We start from the raw sequence: 22,936 nt of genomic DNA on the forward strand, positions 1-22,936 counted from the left end.
TCGTATGTTGATTGTCGTAGATTTTCCTGGCATAAAGCCAGTCTGGTCAGGGTGTATAATTGATAGGATTACTTGGTTTAGTCTTGTAGCCAGGAGTTTTGTTAGGATTTTATAATCGGCGTTTACCAGGGATATGGGCCGGTAAGAGCTGCAGTCTGTAGGGTCTTTGTCTGGTTTCAAGATGACTATGATAGATGCTCCATAGAACGAGGGTGGAAGGGATTTGTCTAGTTGGGCCTGTTGTAATGTTTCTAGTAGCAGCGGGGCCAGTTGTTCGTCGTATTTCCGGTAGACTTCAATTGGGAGGCCATCGCGGCCCGGGGCTTTATTGGGTGCCATGTCCCGGATTGTCTGCCGGATTTCGTCTAGGGTGATTGGGGCCTCCAGGAATTCTACCTGTTCTTCGGACAATGTTGGAAAAGTTAAATCGCTCAGCTAGTTTAGGATATCTGCCTTGGTGGAGTTTGTGGGTGAACTATACAGGTTAGCGTAAAATTCTTTAAAGCGGTTTGTGATGGCTGGGGCGTCAGTCAGCTCCTCACCATATTGACCTTTTATCTTAAGGATCGTGTTCGGGTGTTTCTCGTGTTTGATCAGATTAGCTAGCAGATGACTAGATTGATTACCCAGTTCAAAGTAATATTGTTTCACAAAGAATAATTTGCGCTTGGCCTTGGTGTGGATTTGGTGTTTGTAGAGGCGGGAGCAACTGAGCCATGCTTCTTTGTTAGAGTCTGTAGGATTATCGATAAATGTCCTTTCCGCCTCCAGTGTCTTAATTTCTAACTCTCTGTCCGCTTGGGATGTCGTTTGTTTGATGTATGTGATAGCTGATTTGAGGAACCCCCGAAGGTATGCTTTAAGGGTGTCCCATCTCAGAGCCGGGTGGGTATTGTTATTATGGGCATCTAAAAAAAGGGATATGTGGAATGGAGTTTGGTCGTCTGGGCCTAGAAGTTTGAGCCAGAACGGGTGTAGTTTCCAGGTAGGAAGAATTTTGAGTTGGGGAAATTTCAGTGTTAGAAGTATCGGGCTATGGTCTGATATTCCTCGCGGACAGTGCGTTATATCTGAGAGATACACCGCCACCTCCGCGGAGCTGAGTATATAGTCGATCCTTGAGAGGGAATTATGACCGAGGGAGTGGCAGGAGTATTCCAGGGTATCAGGGTGATGCAACCGCCAGAGGTCGACCCAACCCACGCTCTCAGTCATCTGCCGGAGGGAGGAGCTAGTATTTGTGACTGTGTTAGCCAGGGCATGGAATTTGTCTCTGGTCGGGTCCATCACCTGATTAAAGTCTCCCATACAGAGTACTCCTGCTGAGGGGTATTGGTGTGCGAAGGTCATGGCCGCCTGTAGGAGGGAAAGATTATTATGTGGTGAGTTATAGATACATAGGATAGCGTAAGGCTTGGAGTCTATTTCGGCGTATACGAATATTGATCTACCTTCCGGGTCTTTACGGACGTTAATAGGATTCAATCTTATGGAGCTATGTATGAGCAGTGAAACGCCTCTGGAGAAGGAGGTGTGAAAGGAGTGGGCTGCCCACTGTACCCACGGCTTCCTAAGAGTGTCGGCCCTGTCCCTGGTTAGGTGGGTCTCCTGCAGGCACACGATGTAGGGGTTGGTTTGTTTGATAAAGGAGAAGACTTTCCTGCGCTTGAGGGCTGTGCCGAGACCACGTACTTTCCAACTAAGGTATTTTAAAGACATTGGTGTCGGTGTGAATATAATTCTCAATCAGCGCCCTTATAATTGGGGGGAGGGGAGGGAGGGGACTTTGCAAGAACAGAGCAGTGGGAATCATTGGCATAGACAGTTCAGAACAAATAACAATGGTTGTCTCGAAACAGTTTAAACTTTGTTATTGGCATCCTGTCTGAATATGAACGTAGGAATCCTAAGTTAGGGTTCCGGTAAACCTAGAGACAGGAGACAATGAAAAACTTAAGCTACAAACTATTAGGTAGGTAGCTGGTGTTGCTGGAGGGGAAAGATCCCAGTGGCCTATGGGTGGCTGGTTTTATCAGGTGGGCCTAAATTGTTAGGTTAGATTAACGTTGAGACATGGGAGGGTCCCGGGCTACAGGTTCGCGTCGTGGGCGACCGGCACACCACCCGTAGGTCAGGGGGATAATAGGGCTCCTCAGCCACATTTCAAATTAGTAAGCATATTAATACATGTTATGAATTAGCATCTCTTGATGTCGCCGGGTGCATTCTGAGCCATTCCAGAGCTTCAGTAGGAGAATGTAGAAAAATCGCTTTTCCCTCTGGGACAATGCGCAGACGGGCCGGATATGCCATTGAATAAGGAATGTTTCTATTTTTAAATTTCTTTTTGACCTCCATAAAGGTAGCTCTTGGTTTTTGCAAGTCCACAGAGAAGTCAGGAAATATAGATATCACCGAGATATGTTATGTTTGAGTGGGCCTTTTAATCTGGCTTGACGCAGGGCGGCGTCGCGATCCCTGCAGTTTAGAATAATTGCTAAAAACGGGCGTGGGGGTGCGCCCGGCTGTGGTGGTTTCTCCGGGACGCAATGAGCTCTCTCCACGGTAAAGTGGGTAGAGAAGGCGTCTTCGCCCAGCAATGATTTCAGCCAGTTCTCTGCGAACAATTCTGGTTGTGAGCCCTCTGTCTTTTCAGGTAGGCCAATTATGCGTAATTGTTACGGCGTGCACGGTTTTCGAGGTCATCGGTTTTAGCTTGGCAGTATTCCGCTGTTTTTATGGCTTTCTGTACCGCTGCGGGGATTGGACGCAAGGAGTCCTCAACATTCAAGATGCGGTCCTCCATCTCCCTCACCCTGCGCGCATGTTTTGTAGATCTTGTCGCAGGAGAACTACATCTGATTTGACTTCTTCTATCTTGTCTGTGAGGGCGGACTTGCAGGTGTTAATTGCCTCCAGGAGTTGATGCATTGTTGGCTCCGGTGGCTGCCCAGAAACAACTTCGGTTTCTTGTGTTTGGGCGGGTCGCATCGCTCGAGGAGTGTGGTCTGGAGTTTCGGTGCGTGAGAATTCTTTTAATCTTTCGGCCGCAGAGCCGCTTTTTGCACGTGTGCTCATGTTCGCGGGTAATTGGTTACCGTGTTTAACTGAAGGCGTAAGCGGTTTCTTTGGTGGTGTAAGCGTATGAGTGTTTCTGAGAAAGATTACTTGATTGTAGGGCTAGTTAGCCAATCAGGTACCTTGTGGGGGTTCTGATGGGAAGCTTAAGTTGTTAATGTCTCCGGGAGCCTTGCTATCACGGAGCCACAACCGCTATCAGGAGTTTGGCGCAACGATGAGATGAGCTATCAATGTGGGGAGATATCGTTTATGGCTCAGGTCAGTTCGGGTGGTCAGTTTATTACTTTAGTTGCAGTCTTTGCCATTTTACCCACTATAGAAGTAAGACTTACTGGCCTGTAGTTTCCAGGTTCACTTTTTGACCCCTTTTTGAATATCGGCCCCACATTGGCTACGCGCCGATCCAGTGGAACAGACACTGTCACTATAGTTCTTGAACAAACAAGGGTCTACTATCATATCACTTAATTACCTTAGAACCCGGGGTGTATACCATCGGGACCCACTGATTTGTCTATTTTAATCTTTTTAAGACTTCTTCCGCACTTCTTCCTGGGTTAAGCCCCATTTACACGGGACAAATGTTGGGCAAACGATGACCGACACTCCTCCCCGCGTGTACTTGCTCCCTTACTGCTGCACAAGAGCGAGTATCGCTGGCTCGCTAGGAGTGGCCAGCAGGGGTGCGGGGCAGCTGGAGGAGATTTCTCTCCTCGCCCTCTACATTCACTTAACACAGCGGCCGGTCAATACTGAACGGCTGCTATATACACTGAACGATCAGCGTTCGGGATCATCGCTCATCGTTTAGACTGCATAACGTCCTGAACGATGATCGTTCAGTACTGAACGTCCGCGATGTTAAGTGAATGGAGAGGGGCGGGGGAGATAAATCCCCAGATGCCCCACTGCAAGCCAACGATACTCGTTCCCATGTAAATGGGGCTTTAGACCGTTGCCATTTAGTGGAGAGTTTACTGCATCTCATCTGACATTTTATTTTCCTCTTTGAATACACTGGAGAAAAAGCTATTTTATAGATTTGCTTTCTCTTCATCACCCTCTATAAATTTTTCCTACAATATTTATTAAAGGGCCAACACTTTCAGTATTTATCGTTTTACTATTTATATAATTGAAGAACAGTTTAGGGATAGTTTTACTCTTTGGCAGTAAGTCTATATATCGCCATCTTGTCTGCTTTTTACATTATTTATTTTTTCCTTGCAGGTTTTTAGTGCTTCTTTGCTGCCTTCTTGTTTTAGTAGATTAAACACTTTCTTTTTGCTGTTTATTGCCTCCTTTACATCCTTATTGAGCCATATTAGTTTCCACCTATTCCTAACCTTTTATTCCTGTAAGCTATGAACCTCTCATAGTAATAAGGATGCCTTTAAACATTTCCCATTTATTGTCTGTACTCTTATTTTTGATGACATCATCCCAGTCAATAATATTAAGGGCATCTCTGAGCTAATCCAACTTTGCCATCCTAAAATTTAATATTTTTGTAGCTCCTTTTTTGAAAGGCAAGTGGAGATTTATTAGAATCTTGTCACTATTTCACACGCCCCCCCCCCCTCCCCTCCAACCTGCACCCCTGCTAATCTGTCAGGTCTGTTGGTTAATATTAAGGGGTTTTTCCAGGGAGAATACTACTGATGACATATCCTCAGAATAGGTCATCAACAGTTGATCGGCTAGGGTACGCCGCTTGCGATCCCGACTGATTAGCTGAGCGGGCGCATGCTGTCAGCGGCGCAAATACACAGAGGTTGGAGCAGAAGTCTCTGTGCCGACCTCTGTGTAGTGGCCGATGCTTGTAACTGCAGGCGCGGCTCTAATTGAAATTAACGCGAGTGGTGTCTGTACTTACAAGCGCCGGCCACTACACAGAGGTCGGCGCGGAGACTTCTGCTGTTTGCGTTACGACCTCTTTGTATTTGCAGTGCTGACAGCATGCGCCCGCTCAGCTGATCGGTTGGGGTCCCGAGCGACGGACCCCAGCTGATCAAGTATTGATGACCTATCCTAAGGGTAGGTCATCAGTAGTATTCTCCCTGGAAAACCCCTTTAAGTCCAAAATGTCCGTCCCTCTAGTCAGGTCCTGTACAAGTTGGGTAAGGTAATGATCTTCAATAACTGACAGAAACCTCTTATCTTAACGAGATCCACAGGTTTCGGCTTCACAGTTTATATCCGGATAGTTAAAGTCCCCCATAATAATGACATCATTGTGATTTGCTGCTTCATCTATTTGCAGCAGTAATAGATTTTCACTAGCTTCTGTTATATTTCGTGTCTATAGAAACTCCCTATGAGGATTTTATTGTTGTATTTCCACATATTCACCCCCCTCACATATAACCTCCCGTAGTGTTGTCTTTAAACAAAATTTTACATGAAGACAAATGCCTCCCCTTTCCGATTTTTACGGTCTCTTCTCATCTGTAAGTTCACCACCTAGTCACAGCTTCAAATCCAACCAGGTCTCAGTTATTCCTACTAGGTCATAGTTTTCTTCAGACATTATTACTTCCAGTTCGTCAACTTTATTGGTCAGACTTTCAAAAACAAAGAAGAAATGGAGTACAGGACTTACTAAAATTGCATTTTTTATTGTGTACATATATACACAGTCATAACAAAAAAGGAGAACACACACCTACAATATAAAAACAATTAAAATATTACCCACTGGTGGCAACTGAGAACATATATGTATTGTGAGACGGTGACCGGCAAGATGCTGAAGGGCAGGTATATATCGCCTAGGATGCTCTCCTTTGCTGCTTTGGGGAGCGCTTGGGCAGATACGTGCCACCGAGCAGCCTGGGCTCGGTGGAGGAAGCCGGCAGTATAGTGTTAGTAGCATTAAGCTACTAACACGTTGTAGTAAGTAAGTGGCTCCAAGCCGCATAATCCGGGCTGGCTTTTCCTGGAGTGACCAAAGTGAAGGGTGGGATGGTCACTCCCACGTACCAGGTGGGGCTGGTACCAGGCCTTCTAAAGCCTGGTCCTACAGGGCCTAGGAAGAGAGCTGAGACCTCTGCAGGTCTGAGAGGCCTGGCTGGCTGTGTGCAGGAGCCATTTGTGTTACCAGTGTGTAGACAGGAATGCTACATGTTTAGTAAGTGCTCAGACGAGCAGGATTTAGGTTATGTTTGCCTGATGTTAAGGCCTGTATTTTGCTTTTGTTTGCTTGGAAATAAACCCAGGCAAAGCCTGGACTAAAGACTTTATCCTATGTGTCACTGTCTCTGACTGCTTATGCCCAGGTTGCTACCGATCCTAAACGCTAATCCCTCACATATGGTGTTTGGATGCGGGCAGCGGTCTTAAAGAGACATACACCAATTAATGGACATTTTGCTGCAGCAGCTGGAGAACCGTTGCTAAGGGCAACCGCCCAAGAGAGATTGACTGGAGAGTGCTGTAATCCCCATGTCCTGGGTGAAAGCTGCAACGGCACAGCCATCAGATACTGCCAAGATGGAGGAACTGATAAAGCAGCTGGTACAAATGAACGTGCAGCAACAGCAAGCGTTGGCCCAGCAGCAACAAGTGGCGGCGACCCAGCAAAAGATCCATGAGGAGGCCATGCAAGCTCAGGCCGAGACTAATGCTCTCCTGGCGCAAAGTCTGCAGAGGTCGTCTGGTTCGCTCCCCACCACCCGTACCGCAGTACAGGCGGCCCTACAAAAGATGACGGCCACCGATGACATCGAGGCCTATCTCGCGGTCTTTGAGAGAGTGGCCGAGAGGGAGAAATTACCAGCGCCTCAGTGGGCGGAGGTAGTAGCGCCGTTCCTGACAGGAGAACCCCAAAAGGCCTACTTTGACCTCGGTGAGCAGGATGCCAAGGACTATATCAAGCTCAAAGGTGAGATCCTGGCACGCTTGGGCGTGGACACCCATGTGCGGGCCCGACGAGTACACGCCTGGACTTTCGCAGACGACCTACCAGCTCGCTCCCAGATGTACGACCTGCTCCACCTGGTGAGAAAGTGGCTGCAGCCGGAGGAGGTGTCCCCGGCAGAGATCGTACAAAAAGTGGTTCTGGACAAGTTCATCCGCTCGTTGCCCCCCGCAATTCAGCGCTGGGTGGGACAAGGGGGTCCCCAGGATGTGGGCCAACTCGTGAGCCTCGTCGAGAGGTATAAAGCCACGGAGGACTTACTCGACGTTCCAACCCCGGGAACAGCAAGTCGGCCGGAGCACCTGGTAAGACTGTTCCATATGTATGGGGTGTCAAAAGTGTCCCCAGGGGAGGCGGCTCAGAGGGGAATCATTTGGGGCAGAGGAGGAGCCGCAAATGGACATTCGGGTCCCGGGTAGAACCCCAAGGAGACCGGGCCCCCATACGATGTTGGCGCTGTCATGAGCCCGGGCATCTTGCTGCCAACTGTCCCCTCACTGTGGAACCCATGGACTGTGACTCTGCCCGGCGGAGATCGATGTTCGCACGGCCAGTGTGTTCTGCAGAGACTGTGTCAGAGACTGATCGACCATTATGTCACCTAAAGGTGAATGACTTTGCGGTGACAGCTCTACTGGACTCAGGGAGCTTGGTTACGCTGGTGCACTCCAGCCTGGTCGATCCCACAACCTTCACCGGCCGTTGCATGGGGGTTGTGTGTGTGCATGGGGACACCAAGGAGTATCCTATTGCCCTTGTAAGACTTGAGACTCCGTGTGGACTTGCCACCCATGAGGTGGGCGTCGTAAAATCCCTAATGCACACCGTGATCCTCGGAAGAGACTTTCCCCTATTTTGGGACTTGTGGCGACACCGAGGGTCGTCTGCAAATAAGGTTCATGATAATGCAAATGTGTATGATGCGTGTCCAGAACCGTTTGACCCTGAGGGTACGGCTCCGGCAGTAGGGGTGACCCAAGAAGATGGGGATAACTTTCCCTTAACAGTATTGGCGGGTGAGACGGAGGTACAGGATGAAGTAATTGCTATGCCTGACTTAGAGGTCTCACGTGCCAATTTCGGAACTGAGCAGCTCCGAGACCCCACCTTAGTAAAAGCTAGGGAAAATGTTAAAGTGATAAATGGGGAGCCTCAATTTCCAGGGGCTGATACTGTGTTTCCACACCTTGCAGTCAACCAAGAATTGTTGTATCAGGTTGACAAGGTCCGTGGGGAGGTTGTGGAACAGCTGGTGGTACCTCAGTCCTATCGTAGGATGGTCTTAGACCTGGCGCACAAGCATGTGCTGGGAGGTCATCTCTAAGGAACGCATCCTTCAGCGTTTTTTCTGGCCGGGGGTACATGGTGATCTAAAACGTTACTGTGAGTCGTGCCCGGAGTGTCAAATAACAGCTCCTATGCCCCATTACCGGAGCCCCTTAGTGCCCTTGCCCATCATAGAGGTGCCGTTTGAGCGGATCGCTATGGACCTAGTTGGGCCCTTGGTAAAGTCTGCCCGGGGTCACCAACATATATTAGTGGTTGTAGACTATGCCACCTGTTACCCCGAAGCCGTTCCTTTACGCAATACGTCATCCAAGGGTATTGCAAAGGAACTACTTCACATGTTCTCCCGCACGGGCATACCAAAAGAGATCCTGACGGACCAAGGAACCCCCTTTATGTCAAAGGTCATGAAGGAATTGTGTAAGCTGCTGAATATTAAGCACTTGCGGACGTCTGTGTACCACCCACAGACGGATGGTCTGGTTGAGAGATTTAATAAGACCCTAAAAAGCATGCTAAAAAGGGTAGTCAATAAGGATGGGAAGGACTGGGACTGTCTGCTGCCATATTTAATGTTCTCAATCCGTGAAGTCCCACAATCCTCCACTGGGTTCTCTCCCTTTGAATTAGTTTATGGTAGACATCCCCGAGGGCTCCTTGATGTAGCTAAGGAGACCTGGGAGCACGAGTCCACCCCCTACAGGAGTGTTATTGAACACATCTCCCTCATGCAAGATCGAATTGCGGCGGTCATGCCCATTGTTAGAGAACATTTACAGCAGGCTCAAGAAGCCCAAAGCCGGGTATATAACAGATCCGCCAAGGTGAGAAGCTTCAACCCAGGGGGGGTACTAGTGTTGGTGCCCACCCTAGAAAGTAAATTCCTAGCAAAATGGCAAGGGCCCTATGAAATAATTGAGAAGGTCGGAGAGGTAAATTATAAGGTATACCAACCAGGTAGGCAGAAACCAGAACAGTTGTACCATGTAAACCTAATTAAGCCATGGAAGGACAGAGAAGCCCTGACTGCAGTGAGCACCCCCCATGGTGAGGTCCCAGAGGTGTGTGTATCAGGGTCCCTGTCCAAATCCCAACAGCAAGAGTCTAGGGAATTTATACAACGTAATTCAGATGTGTTCTCTGATATACCAGGGCGTACTGGTGTCATAAAACACGACATTATAACTGAACCAAGGGGTAAAGGTTCATTTGAAACCATACAGGGTTCCAGAAGCCCGCAGACGAGCCATCTCAGAGGAGGTCAAGAAAATGCTAGACCTCGGAGTAATTAAGGAGTCGAAAAGCGAATGGTCCAGCCCTATCGTGCTGATACCAAAACCTGATGGCTCTCTGCGCTTCTGCAACGACTTCCGGAAGCTAAATGACGTGTCAAAATTTGACGCATACCCAATGCCGAGAGTGGACGAGTTAATTGAGAGACTGGGTCATGCCAGGTACTTTTCCACTCTCAACCTTACTAAAGGCTACTGGCAGGTTCCCCTTACAGAAAGGGCGAAGGAAAAGACTGCGTTTGCCACACCAGAAGGGTTGTTTCAGTACATCTGCCTACCCTTCGGTTTGCATGGAGCCCCAGCAACCTTCCAAAGATTGATGGATGTCATACTCAAACCCCATCGTCAATATGCGTCAGCATATTTAGATGATATCATCATCTTTAGCGAAGACTGGGACAGCCATCTACCCAAGGTACAGGCAGTACTGAACCCCCTTAGAAAAGCAGGGCTCACAGCAAACCCAAAGAAGTGCGCCATAGGCCTCGAAGAAGCACGATACCTGGGGTATGTAATAGGTAGGGGTATTATAAAACCCAAGGTCAATAAAGTTGAAGCCGTTCAGGACTGGCCACAACCCACAACTAAAAAGCAGGTGAGAGCTTTTTTAGGCATTGTAGGGTACTATAGGCGGTTCGTGCAAAACTTTGCTAGCATAGCAGCGCCCCTAACAGACTTAACCAAGAACAGTAAGTCAGTCATGGTCAAGTGGAACCCTAACGCAGAAAAGGCGTTCCAAGAATTAAAACGGGCCCTCTGTAGACGTCCAGTGTTGGTCACACCCAATTTTAAAAGGGAATTTATTGTCCAAACAGACGCGTCCGATGTGGGACTGGGAGCAGTTCTGTCCCAAGAAGTAGAGGGAGAGGAACATCCCGTAATTTAACTGAGCAGGAAGCTCACGCCACCGGAAAAAACTACAGTATTGTTGAGCGGGAGTGCCTAGCCATCAAGTGGGCCCTGGAATCCCTAAAATACTACCTGCTAGGTCGGCACTTCAGGCTGATCACAGACCACTCCCCCTTAACCTGGATGTCACAGGCAAAAGAAAGAAATGCCAGAGTCACTAGGTGGTTCCTGACCCTTCAAAATTTTAGTTTTTCGGTAGAGCACAGGGCCGGAAAGCTACAGGGCAATGCCGATGCCTTATCAAGGACGCATTGCATGACGGCGAAAGGTGTCCGACCCCACAGGCTCGAACAGAGGGGGAGGGTATGTGAGACGGTGACCGGCAAGGTGCTGGAGGGCAGGTATGTGTCGCCTAGGATGCTCTCCTATGCTGCTTTGGGGAGCGCTTGGGCAGATACGTGCCACCGAGCAGCCTGGGCTCGGTGGAGGAAGCCGGCAGTGTAGTGTTAGTAGCATTAAGCTACTAACACGTTGTAGTAAGTAAGTGGCTCCAAGCCGCATAATCCGGGCTGGCTTTTCCTGGAGTGACCAAAGTGAAGGGTGGGATGCTCACTCCCACGTACCAGGTGGGGCTGGTACCAGGCCTTATAAAGCCTGGTCCTACAGGGCCTAGGAAGAGAGCTGAGACCTCTGCAGGTCTGAGAGTCCTGGCTGGCTGTGTGCAGGAGCCATTTGTTACCAGAGTGTAGACAGGGACGCTACCTGTATAGTAAGTGCTCGGACGAGCAGGATTTATGTTATGTTTGCCTGATGTTAAGGCCTGTATTTTGCTTTTGTTTGCTTGGAAATAAACCCAGGCAAAGCCTGGACTAAAGACTTTATCCTATGTGTCACTGTCTCTGACTGCTTATGCCCAGGTTGCTACCGATCCTAAACGCTAATCCCTCACAGTATACATGCAAATAAATATCTGGTGATGCTCAAAAAATACATATATGTCTAAGGTAGCTGTTCTCAAACTGTGCTCTGCGGAGTCCTAAGCGACAGTCAGGGGCTCCAACCGAGCAGCGGTGGTGAACCCATGGCACACATGCAGGAGGGGGCACAAAGTGCCCTCTTTGCTGGCACGCGCGCCGACACCCACTCACCACAGTAGTGATTACCGGCTAGGGTGCTGCAGCTCCCCACCGGTAATCACAGAGCGACGCTGATTGCGGTGCACACTCTGATATCAGTGTGCACCCGGGATCCTCCTCCCCTGAGTCCTCCATAGCTCCGCAGGAGAGAACAACGGAGGCAACATGCTAGGTGCACACACTGCTGTCAGTGTGCACCAGGGCTCAGTGCTGCAAGGAGGAGGTAAATATATGGGTTGGGGGGCTATTACTACTGGGGCTCCCCCTTTCTGCAGGGTTAATATTACTGGGGCTACTCCCTACTGTGGGGTTAATATTACTAGGGCTACCCCCTACTGCGGGGTTAATATTACTGCGGCTACCTCCTACTATGGGATTAAGATTACTGGGGCTACCCTCTACTGTGGGGTTAATATTACTGGGGCTACCCCCTACTATGGGATTAATATTACTGGGGCTAATCCCTACTGCGGGGTTAATATTACTGGGGTTACCCCCTACTATGGGATTAATATTACTGGGGCTACCCTCTACTGCAGGGTTAATATTACTGGGGCTACTCCCTACTACAAAGTTAATATTACTGGGGCTACCTACTGCGGGGTTAATATTACTGGGGCTACCTACTGCGGGGTTAATATTACTGGGGCTACCTACTGCGGGGTTAATATAACTGGGGCTACCTACTGCGGGGTCACTATTACTACTGGGGCTGTGATAGGGGTCGCTATTACTTGACGGGGCCAATACAGGGGACGCTACTACTACTACTGGGGCCACCAATATAGGGGTCACTATTACTACGCAGGGTGGATTTGCTTAGGAATTCACAGTAGCTGTAGCAGCAAAGTAGATGATCTACACGCTGTGGAAAAAATCTGCACAAAACCCGTGCGGATACTGACACGAGGGGCGGGATTTAATTCCGCAGCATGCTCATTTTAAATATAATGTATATTAATAGCCCATGCAGCGCTCCGCCCTGTTTTCTGTTTGTTTTTTTAAACAACCCTGTCTTATTTATAAACACTGATAAAAATCATATGTGATAAGCCACGCCCCCAACCCCTCCTTTGACCATACCCTCTGCGCTATAGGGCTCCACAAGAAACTTTTGCTTCAAAAAGGGCTCCATGACTAAAAAAGTTTGGGAACCCCTGGTCTCAGGCATACAGACAAATTCCTCCATATGTAGATTACAGTCAGATATCCATATAGATACTAAATCAGGAAGACACTTATGTAACCGGTATCCAAACTTCCAAATTCAATACATAACTAAGTATAATATCAGAGGGTTCCCTTAGTTACACACCGCTCCGAATCCAACCAGAACAAGGTTTGTTTTGCTTTTGAAAGTATATATTTAAGAAGGGACTGTTTGATAATTGGATGTAAGTTATAGATAATATCAACCTTCATAAGGTTTATTATGATGTCCTGTCACTTATTGAAGTGTTTATTGGTCAGACGTCAAGCATCGGCCCCCCTATTGGTCAGACGTCAAACATCGGCCCCCCTATTGGTAAGACGTCAAGCATTGGTCCCCCCATTGGTCAGACGTCAAGCATTGGATCCCCATTGGTCAGACGTCAAGCATTGGATCCCCATTGGTCAGACGTCAAGCATTGGTCTCCCCATTGGTCAGACGTCAAGCATTGGTCCCCCCATTGGTCAGACATCTAGCATTGGTCCCCCCATTGGTCAGACATCTAGCATTGGTCCCCCCATTGGTCAGACGTCTAGCATTGGTCCCCCTATTGGTCAGGCGTCTAGCATCGGTCCCCCTATTGGTCAGACGTCAAGCATCAGTCCCCATATTGGTAAGACGTCAAGCATTGGTCCCCCCATTGGTCAGACGTCTAGCATTGGTCTCCCTATTGGTCAGAGGTCTAGCATTGGTCCCCCTATTGGTCAAACGTCTAGCATTGGTCCACCTATTGGTCAGACGTCTAGCATTGGTCTCCCTATTGGTGAGACGTCAAGCATTGATCCCCCCATTGGTCAGACATCAAGCATTGGATCCCCATTGGTCAGACGTCAAGCATTGGATCCCCATTGGTCAGACGTCAAGCATTGGTCTCCCCATTGGTCAGACGTCAAGCATTGGTCCCCCCATTGGTCAGACATCTAGCATTGGTCCCCCCATTGGTCAGACATCTAGCATTGGTCCCCCCATTGGTCAGACGTCTAGCATTGGTCCCCCTATTGGTCAGGCGTCTAGCATCGGTCCCCCTATTGGTCAGACGTCAAGCATCAGTCCCCATATTGGTAAGACGTCAAGCATTGGTCCCCCCATTGGTCAGACGTCAAGCATTGGTCCCCCCACTGGTCAGACGTCTAGCATTGGTCTCCCTATTGGTCAGAGGTCTAGCATTGGTCCCCCTATTGGTCAAACGTCTAGCATTGGTCCACCTATTGGTCAGACGTCTAGCATTGGTCTCCCTATTGGTGAGACGTCAAGCATTGATCCCCCTATTGGTCAGACGTCAAGCATTGGTCCCCCTATTGGTCAGACGTCAAGCATTGGTCCCCCTATTGGTCAGACGTCAAGCATTGGTCCCCCTATTGGTCAGACGTCAAGCATTGGTCCCCCCATTGGTCAGACATCTAGCATTGGTACACTTATTGGTCAGACGTCTAGCATTGGTACACTTATTGGTCAGACGTCTAGCATTGGTCAGAGGTCTAGCATTGGTCCCCCTATTGGTCAAACGTCTAGCATTGGTCCACCTATTGGTCAGACGTCTAGCATTGGTCAGAGGTCTAGCATTGGTCCCCCTATTGGTCAGACGTCTAGCACTGGTCTCCCTATTGGTCAGACGTCTAGCACTGGTCCCCCTATTGGTCAGACGTCTAGCACTGGTCCCCCTATTGGTCAGACGTCTAGCACTGGTCCCCCTATTGGTCAGACGCCTAGCACTGGTCCCCTATTGGTCAGACGCCTAGCACTGGTCCCCCTATTGGTCAGACGCCTAGCACTGGTCCCCCTATCGGTCAGATGCCTAGCATTGGCCCCCCCCTATCGGTCAGACGTCTAGCATTGGTCCCCCTATCGGTCAGACGTCTAGCATTGGTCCCCCTATTGGTCAGACGTCTATTGGTCAGATTTTTTGTGCAGTTTGAAATCCATTTTTCGGCCTGGCAGCTGATAGCAGGGACCGCACACTGTGATGCTCCACGGGAACGCTGATAACAGTCTGGAGGATCTGGCGTTAGAGGGAAGAGATAGCGGGGAGGATCTGGCGTTAGAGGGAAGAGATAGCGGGGAGGATCTGGCGTTAGAGGGAAGAGATAGCGGGGAGGATCTGGCGTTAGAGGGAAGAGACGGTCTGGAGGATCTGGCGAGACAAGAGACAGTCTGGAGGATCTGGGGAGACAAGAGACGGTCTGGAGGATCTGGGGAGACAAGAGACGGTCTGGAGGATCTGGGGAGACAAGAGACGGTCTGGAGGATCTGGGGAGACAAGAGACGGTCTGGAGGATCTGGGGAGACAAGAGACGGTCTGGAGGATCTGGGGAGACAAGAGACGGTCTGGAGGATCTGGGGAGACAAGAGACGGTCTGGAGGATCTGGGGAGACAAGAGACGGTCTGGAGGATCTGGGGAGACAAGAGACGGTCTGGAGGATCTGGGGAGACAAGAGACGGTCTGGAGGATCTGGGGAGACAAGAGACGGTCTGGAGGATCTGGGGAGACAAGAGACGGTCTGGAGGATCTGGGGAGACAAGAGACGGTCTGGAGGATCTGGGGAGACAAGAGACGGTCTGGAGGATCTGGGGAGACAAGAGACGGTCTGGAGGATCTGGGGAGACAAGAGACGGTCTGGAGGATCTGGGGAGACAAGAGACGGTCTGGAGGATCTGGGGAGACAAGAGACGGTCTGGAGGATCTGGGGAGACAAGAGACGGTCTGGAGGATCTGGGGAGACAAGAGACGGTCTGGAGGACCTGGCATTAGAGAGAAGAGATAATCTGCAGGATCTGGTGGGAGATGTAACAAATAAGGTGCTTGGGGATAAGGAGACTGTGCATCTTCCTGGAAGGTGGAGGGAAATACGGACCCCCTCTGGAGGGGAATACAAAGGCCCCCCCCCCCTTCACCGTGAACAGACGTGGTGGAAAATATTGTCTGTAACTTAAGAAGCTCATAATCCACTTAGTAAATCTCATGTGACGTCTAATGGAAATTTAAACAGACGATACATTCCTCCTCCCGTCCCTTCTTCCTCCAACCCAGGAATACAGAAAGAACCACAGAGGAGGGATGAGCATAAATACAGGCAGTCGTAAGGCGCTTTTAGGCGGAACGATTATTGTTCAAAAAAGTGTTCAAAGGAGCGAAAGTCAGAGGTGATCATTCAGTTTTCATTCGTCGGTCATTTTATTCCGGCATAAAAGCCATCGTTGGCTCGTTGACTAATCGTAAACGGCGCTCATTCAGTCCCTCTCAACTGTTTATACAGACTGACACATATATATTTGATATAGATGCACACAGACATGTGGAGCGGTGGCTAGTATATACAAACAGGCATAAACACAGGAGTAGGGATGAATAATTATGTATGTATGTATACACACACCCCTATACACAGAGAGGTATGTATACTCACAAATTTAGAGATAACATATAATATATATATATATATATATATATATATATACATACATACACACACACATAGAGATGACTATACACAAGAATGTAATTGTATCAACAGCATATACTCTGACAGATACTTAACGACAGGCCATCAGGCATATATACACGGGGAGTGCAGATATACAAACACATTGGACAAGCCGTGTATCCATACAAGACAGTGAGCTGTATCTCATAAATAGGATATCCCGGGGACAGAGTGATATGAGTACACAGAGGGGTGCACACAAGACGCCCTGGATGTACATGGCACACTAACCTGATTGTCTGTTGCACGGGGGCCGCACTGTGGACCTGCCGGTGGCGGCTGGTGCTGCCCAGAACTCATATCAGCCATACGACGCTCCATCTGCTCCAGACGCTCCAGTATGGACATCCTGAACTGATTGTCTGCAGGACAGAAGACATCTATGAGTAAGAGCGGATGCATTTGCCCACTGAGACTACTGCCACCATCTAACCTCAGCTCCCTGCCACTTTGTGCCACTCGCTGCCCACCCACCTTCCATTGATACAAGGTGGCAGGGTAACAGGTTCCTTTATATCGATCAGTCTAGAGGCATCAAGGTATATAATTATACATGTTCACGTTACAACACCCTCAGGAGATCCACTCGCCCTCCCCTACCTTCATGTCATGCACACCAGCAGTCTGATCCTTCCCAGCATCCTCCTGCACAGCCCCCAGGATCCCCCTGTTCGGCAGAGTCCTGTGAAGTCCTGCAGGGAATCACCCTGAGACTAAGGTTTCCTGCCGTGCAGTGATGAGCGGTGTCAGCCCTCCTCTGTGCTATAATCCTCACCCTACTAAAATAGCCGCCCCCTCCCTCTCCAGCTCATTAAAGGGAAGGAAAATCCGACTCAGCCCGTGGAATCGTTCAAAATAAGCACTGGGATTGACGGGTCAGTCCTGGACACCATGCTGGAGAGCTGGGCACAAAGTAGAAGAAGACAGCCTAGCAGGTCACATTATAAATCTGCACCGTAACTATGATATAATACCGTAAACGATACACAGCCAGGCCCCATAACAAACCCGTCCCTCAACACCTGACCTAACTACACCGTAATCGTGATATAATACCGTAAACGGTGCACAGCCAGACACCATAACAAACCCGTCCCTCAACACCTGACCCAACTATACTGTAATCTGGATATAATACCGTAAACAGTGCACAGCCAGACACCATAACAAACCTGTCCCTCAACACCTGACCCAACTATACTGTAATCTGGATATAATACCGTAAATGGTGCACAGCCAGACACCATAACAAACCTGTCCCTCAACACCTGACCTAACTACACCGTAATCGTGAAATAATACCGTAAACGGTGCACAGCCAGACACCATAACAAACCCGTCCCTCAACACCTGACCTAACTACACCGTAATCGTGAAATAATACCGTAAACGGTGCACAGCCAGACACCATAACAAACCCGTCCCTCAACACCTGACCCAACTATACTGTAATCTGAATATAATACCGTAAACGGTGCACAGCCAGGCACCATAACACATCCATACCCAACACACAAATACTTGGTGAAACCACAGTCCCTACCCAACACACCTGCCAATAACTCAACACTCCAAAACAGATATTCAAACTACACCAATACCTGCCAACAACACAGTCCTCCAGATGCCCAAAGAAACTACCCCAGTACCTGCCAACACAGCGCTCCAAACGCACATCCAAACTACACCAGTACCTGCCAACAACACAGCGCTCCAAACACACATCCAAACTACACCAGTACCTGCCAACACAGTGCTCCAAACACACATCCAAACTACACCAGTACCTGCCAACAACACAGTGCTCCAAACACACATCCAAACTACACCAGTACCTGCCAACACAGCGCTCCAAACACACATCCTAACTACACCAGTATCTGCCAATAACACAGCGCTCCAAACACACATCCAAACTACACCAGTACCTGCCAACAACAGAGCGCTGCAAACACACATCCAAACTACACCAGTACCTGCCAACACAGTGCTCCAAACACACATCCAAACTACACCAGTACCTGCCAACAACACAGCGCTCCAAACACACATCCAAACTACACCTGTACCTGCCAACACAGCGCTCCAAACACACATCCAAACTACACCTGTACCTGCCAACACAGCGCTCCAAACACACATCCTAACTACACCAGTATCTGCCAATAACACAGCGCTCCAAACACACATCCAAACTACACCAGTACCTGCCAACAACAGAGCGCACCAAACACACACCCAAACTACACCAGTACCTGCCAACAACAGAGCGCACCAAACACACATCCAAACTACACCAGTACCTGCCAACACAGTGCTCCAAACACACATCCAAACTACACCAGTACCTGCCAACACAGTGCTCCAAACACACATCCAAACTACACCAGTACCTGCCAACACAGCGCTCCAAACACACATCCAAACTACACCAGTACCTGCCAACAACACAGCGCTCCAAACACACATCCAAACTACACCAGTACCTGCCAACAACACAGTGCTCCAAACACACATCCAAACTACACCAGTATCTGCCAACAACACAGCGCTCCAAACACACATCCAAACTACACCAGTACCTGCCAACAACACAGTGCGCCAAACACCAGTACCTGCCAACAACACAGCGCTCCAAACACACATCCAAACTACACCAGTACCTGCCAACACAGTGCTCCAAACACACATCCAAACTACACCAGTACCTGCCAACAACACAGTGCTCCAAACACACATCCAAACTACACCAGTACCTGCCAACAACACAGTGCTCCAAACACACATCCAAACTACACCAGTACCTGCCAACAACACAGTGCTCCAAACACACATCCAAACTACACCAGTACCTGCCAACAACAGAGCGCTCCAAACACACATCCAAACTACACCAGTACCTGCCAACAACAGAGCGCTCCAAACACATCCAAACTACACCAGTACCTGCCAACAACAGATCGCTCCAAACACACATCCAAACTACACCAGTATCTGCCAACACAGTGCTCCAAACACACACCCAAACTACACCAGTACCTGCCAACAACACAGCGCTCCAAACACACATCCAAACTACGCCAGTACCTGCCAAAACAGTGCTCCAAACACACATCCAAACTACACCAGTACCTGCCAACACAGTGCTCCAAACACACATCCAAACTACACCAGTACCTGCCAACAACACAGCGCTCCAAACACACACCCAAACTACACCAGTATCTGCCAACACAGTGCTCCAAACACACATCCAAACTACACCAGTACCTGCCAACACAGTGCTCCAAACACACATCCAAACTACACCAGTACCTGCCAACAACACAGCGCTCCAAACACACATCCAAACTACACCAGTACCTGCCAACAACACAGCGCTCCAAACACACATCCAAACTACACCAGTACCTGCCAACAACACAGCGCTCCAAACACACATCCAAACTACACCAGTACCTGCCAACACAGTGCTCCAAACACACATCCAAACTACACCAGTACCTGCCAACAACACAGCGCTCCAAACACACATCCAAACTACACCAGTACCTGCCAACAACACAGTGCTCCAAACACACATCCAAACTACACCAGTATCTGCCAACAACACAGCGCTCCAAACACACATCCAAACTACACCAGTACCTGCCAAGAACAGAGCGCTCCAAACACACATCCAAACTATACCAGTACCTGCCAACAACACAGTGCTCCAAACACACATCCAAACTACACCAGTATCTGCCAACAACACAGTGCTCCAAACACACATCCAAACTACACCAGTACCTGCCAACAACAGAGCGCTCCAAACACACATCCAAACTATACCAGTACCTGCCAACAACACAGTGCTCCAAACACACATCCAAACTACACCAGTATCTGCCAACAACACAGTGCTCCAAACACATCCAAACTACACCAGTATCTGCCAACAACACAGTGCTCCAAACACACATCCAAACTACACCAGTACCTGCCAACAACACAGCGCTCCAAACACACATCCAAACTACACCAGTACCTGCCAACAACACAGTGCTCCAAACACACATCCAAACTACACCAGTACCTGCCAACAACACAGCGCTCCAAACACACATCCAAACTACACCAGTACCTGCCAACAACACAGCGCTCCAAACACACATCCAAACTACACCAGTACCTGCCAACAGAGTACTCCAAACACACATTCAAACTACACCATTACCTGCCAACAACACAGCGCTCCAAACACACACCTAAACTACACCAGTACCTGCCAACACAGTGCTCCAAACACACATCCAAACTACACCAGTACCTGCCAACACAGTGCTCCAAACACACATCCAAACTACACCAGTACCTGCCAAAACAGTGCTCCAAACACACATCCAAACTACACCAGTACCTGCCAACACAGTGCTCCAAACACACATCTAAACTACACCAGTACCTGCCAACAACACAGCACTCCAAACACACACCCAAACTACACCAGTATCTGCCAACAACACAGCGCTCCAAACACACATCCAAACTACACCAGTATCTGCCAACAACACAGCGCTCCAAACACACACCCAAACTACACCAGTACCTGCCAACAACAGAGCGCTGCAAACAAACACCCAAACTACACCAGTATCTGCCAACAATACAGCGCTCCAAACACACATCCAAACTACACCAGTACCTGCCAACAACACAGCGCTCCAAACACACACCCAAACTACACCAGTACCTGCCAACAACACAGCGCTCCAAACACACACCCAAACTACACCAGTACCAATTTTTGAGCAATAATCATTCTGTCTAAATGGGCCTTAAGAGAAATTATAATGTGTTTCCCCTGAAAATAAGACACCGTCTTCCCAAAAGGGCACAGTGTCTTATTTTCAGGGGAAGGGCTTATACTTAACTAGTCCGTGGCATCCTGATGCCTCCGGATGGTGTCCGGCGGCGGCGCAGCGTCCTCCCCGTTTCACAGCTGTCTTCTGCTGGTGACGTGGCTTTGAATACCCCGCCTCCAGCAAAGCGAGCGCTGTGATTGGCTAATCGAGCGCTGGCACCTGAGCTAGGTCCTATTTTCGGGGGAAGTCTTATATTTTAAGGCTCTCCCGAAAACCCGATAGGTCTTACTATTGGGGTAGGACCTATTTGGGGGGAAACACGGTAGAAGGAGTAGAAAACAAATCTATTAAACAACTTTTTCTCCAGTGTATTTACAATGGAAAAAGACATGTCAGATGAGATACAGAGTGATAAATTAAACTCTACACTAAATGTCACCAGTCTAACCCAGGAAGAAGTGCAGAGCTGTCTGAAAAAGATTAAACTAGACAAATCACCGGGTCCTGATGGCATACACCCCTGGGTTCTAAGAGAATTAAGTAATGTGATAGACAGACCCTTGTTTCTTATATTTAAGTACTTTATAGTGACGGGCCTGTTCCACTAGATCGGCACATAGCCAATGTGGTGACAATATTAAAAAAGGGGTCAAAAAGTGAACCTGGAAACTACAGGCCGGTAAGTCTGACTTCTATAGTGGGTAAGATGTTCGAAGGGTTTCTAAGAGATGCCATCCTGGAGGAAAATAGCTGCATAACTCTGTATCAGCACGGGTTTATGAGAGATCGCTTCTGTCAAACTAACCTGATTAGCGTCTACGAGGAGGTAAATTCTAGACTGGACTGGGGAGTCACTGGATCTTGTGTATCTGGACTTTTCCAAAGTGTTTCATACTGTGCCACATAAAAGGTTGGTATATAAGATGAGAATGCTTGGTCTGGGTGAGAATGTGTGTAAGGGGGTAAGTAACTGGTCAGTGATAGAAAGCAGAGAGGGGTTATTAATGGTACATACTCTAATTGGGTCACTGTTACTAGTGGGGTACCATAGGGGTCGGTTTTGGGCCCTAGTCTTTTTAATATATTAATGACCCGGTAGAAGGATTGTGCAGTAAAATATCGATATTTGCAGATGATACAAAACTATATAAAGATATTAACACAAGGAGATTGTAAGAGAATCTAGATAAGTTGGGGCAGAAAAGTGACAAATGAGGTTTAAAACTGATAAATATGCGGTTCTGCACACAGCAGGAAATACATGTCCCCATTACACACTGAATGGAAGACCACTGGGGAAACCGACATGGAGAAGGACTTGGGGGTTTTATAAATGTAAGCTTAACTGGAGCAACCAGTGTCAGGCAGCTGCTGCCAAGCAAATAGGATGATTGGGGGCATCAGAAGAGGTCTAGGGGCGCATGACGAGAACATTGTTCTTCCTCTTTGCAAGTCTCTGGTCAGACCACACATGGAATATTGGGGACAGTTTTGGGCACCGGTACTCAAGAAGGACATATCAGAGCTTGAGCGGGTACAAAGGGGGCAACTAAAGTAATAAATGGAATGGGCGGACTACAATACCCAGAGAGGTCATCAAAAATGGGATTATTAAGTTTAGAAAAAAGATGGCTGAGGGGCGACCTAATAATGTATAATATGTCAGGGGTCAATACAGAGATCTCTCCCATCATCTATTACACCAAGGACTGTAACAAGGGGGGCGCTCTAACAACTACATATATCAGGTGCTAGTTCAGAGATCTCCCATCATCTATTATACCCAGGACTGTAACAAGGGGGCACTCTAATGACTATGTATAATATATCAA

At 48.5% G+C, this 22,936-nt stretch overlaps 1 protein-coding gene across 4 annotated transcripts in view; it reads right to left on the reverse strand.

Annotated features, from left to right (window-relative positions):
- CAMTA2 (calmodulin binding transcription activator 2) overlaps nt 1-22,936 on the reverse strand; it is a 107,718-nt gene that overhangs the window by 15,164 nt on the left and 69,618 nt on the right. For all 4 annotated transcript variants that reach the window (XM_066593905.1, XM_066593904.1, XM_066593902.1 and 1 more), the window contains one exon: nt 16,489-16,619. In XM_066593905.1, coding sequence (XP_066450002.1) covers nt 16,489-16,619 — 131 coding nt within the window. The remainder of the gene's footprint in view (nt 1-16,488; nt 16,620-22,936) is intronic.

This window comes from Eleutherodactylus coqui, chromosome 2 (assembly GCF_035609145.1).
Source record: "Eleutherodactylus coqui strain aEleCoq1 chromosome 2, aEleCoq1.hap1, whole genome shotgun sequence".
In the NCBI taxonomy this organism is placed as follows: Eukaryota; Metazoa; Chordata; class Amphibia; order Anura; family Eleutherodactylidae; genus Eleutherodactylus; species Eleutherodactylus coqui.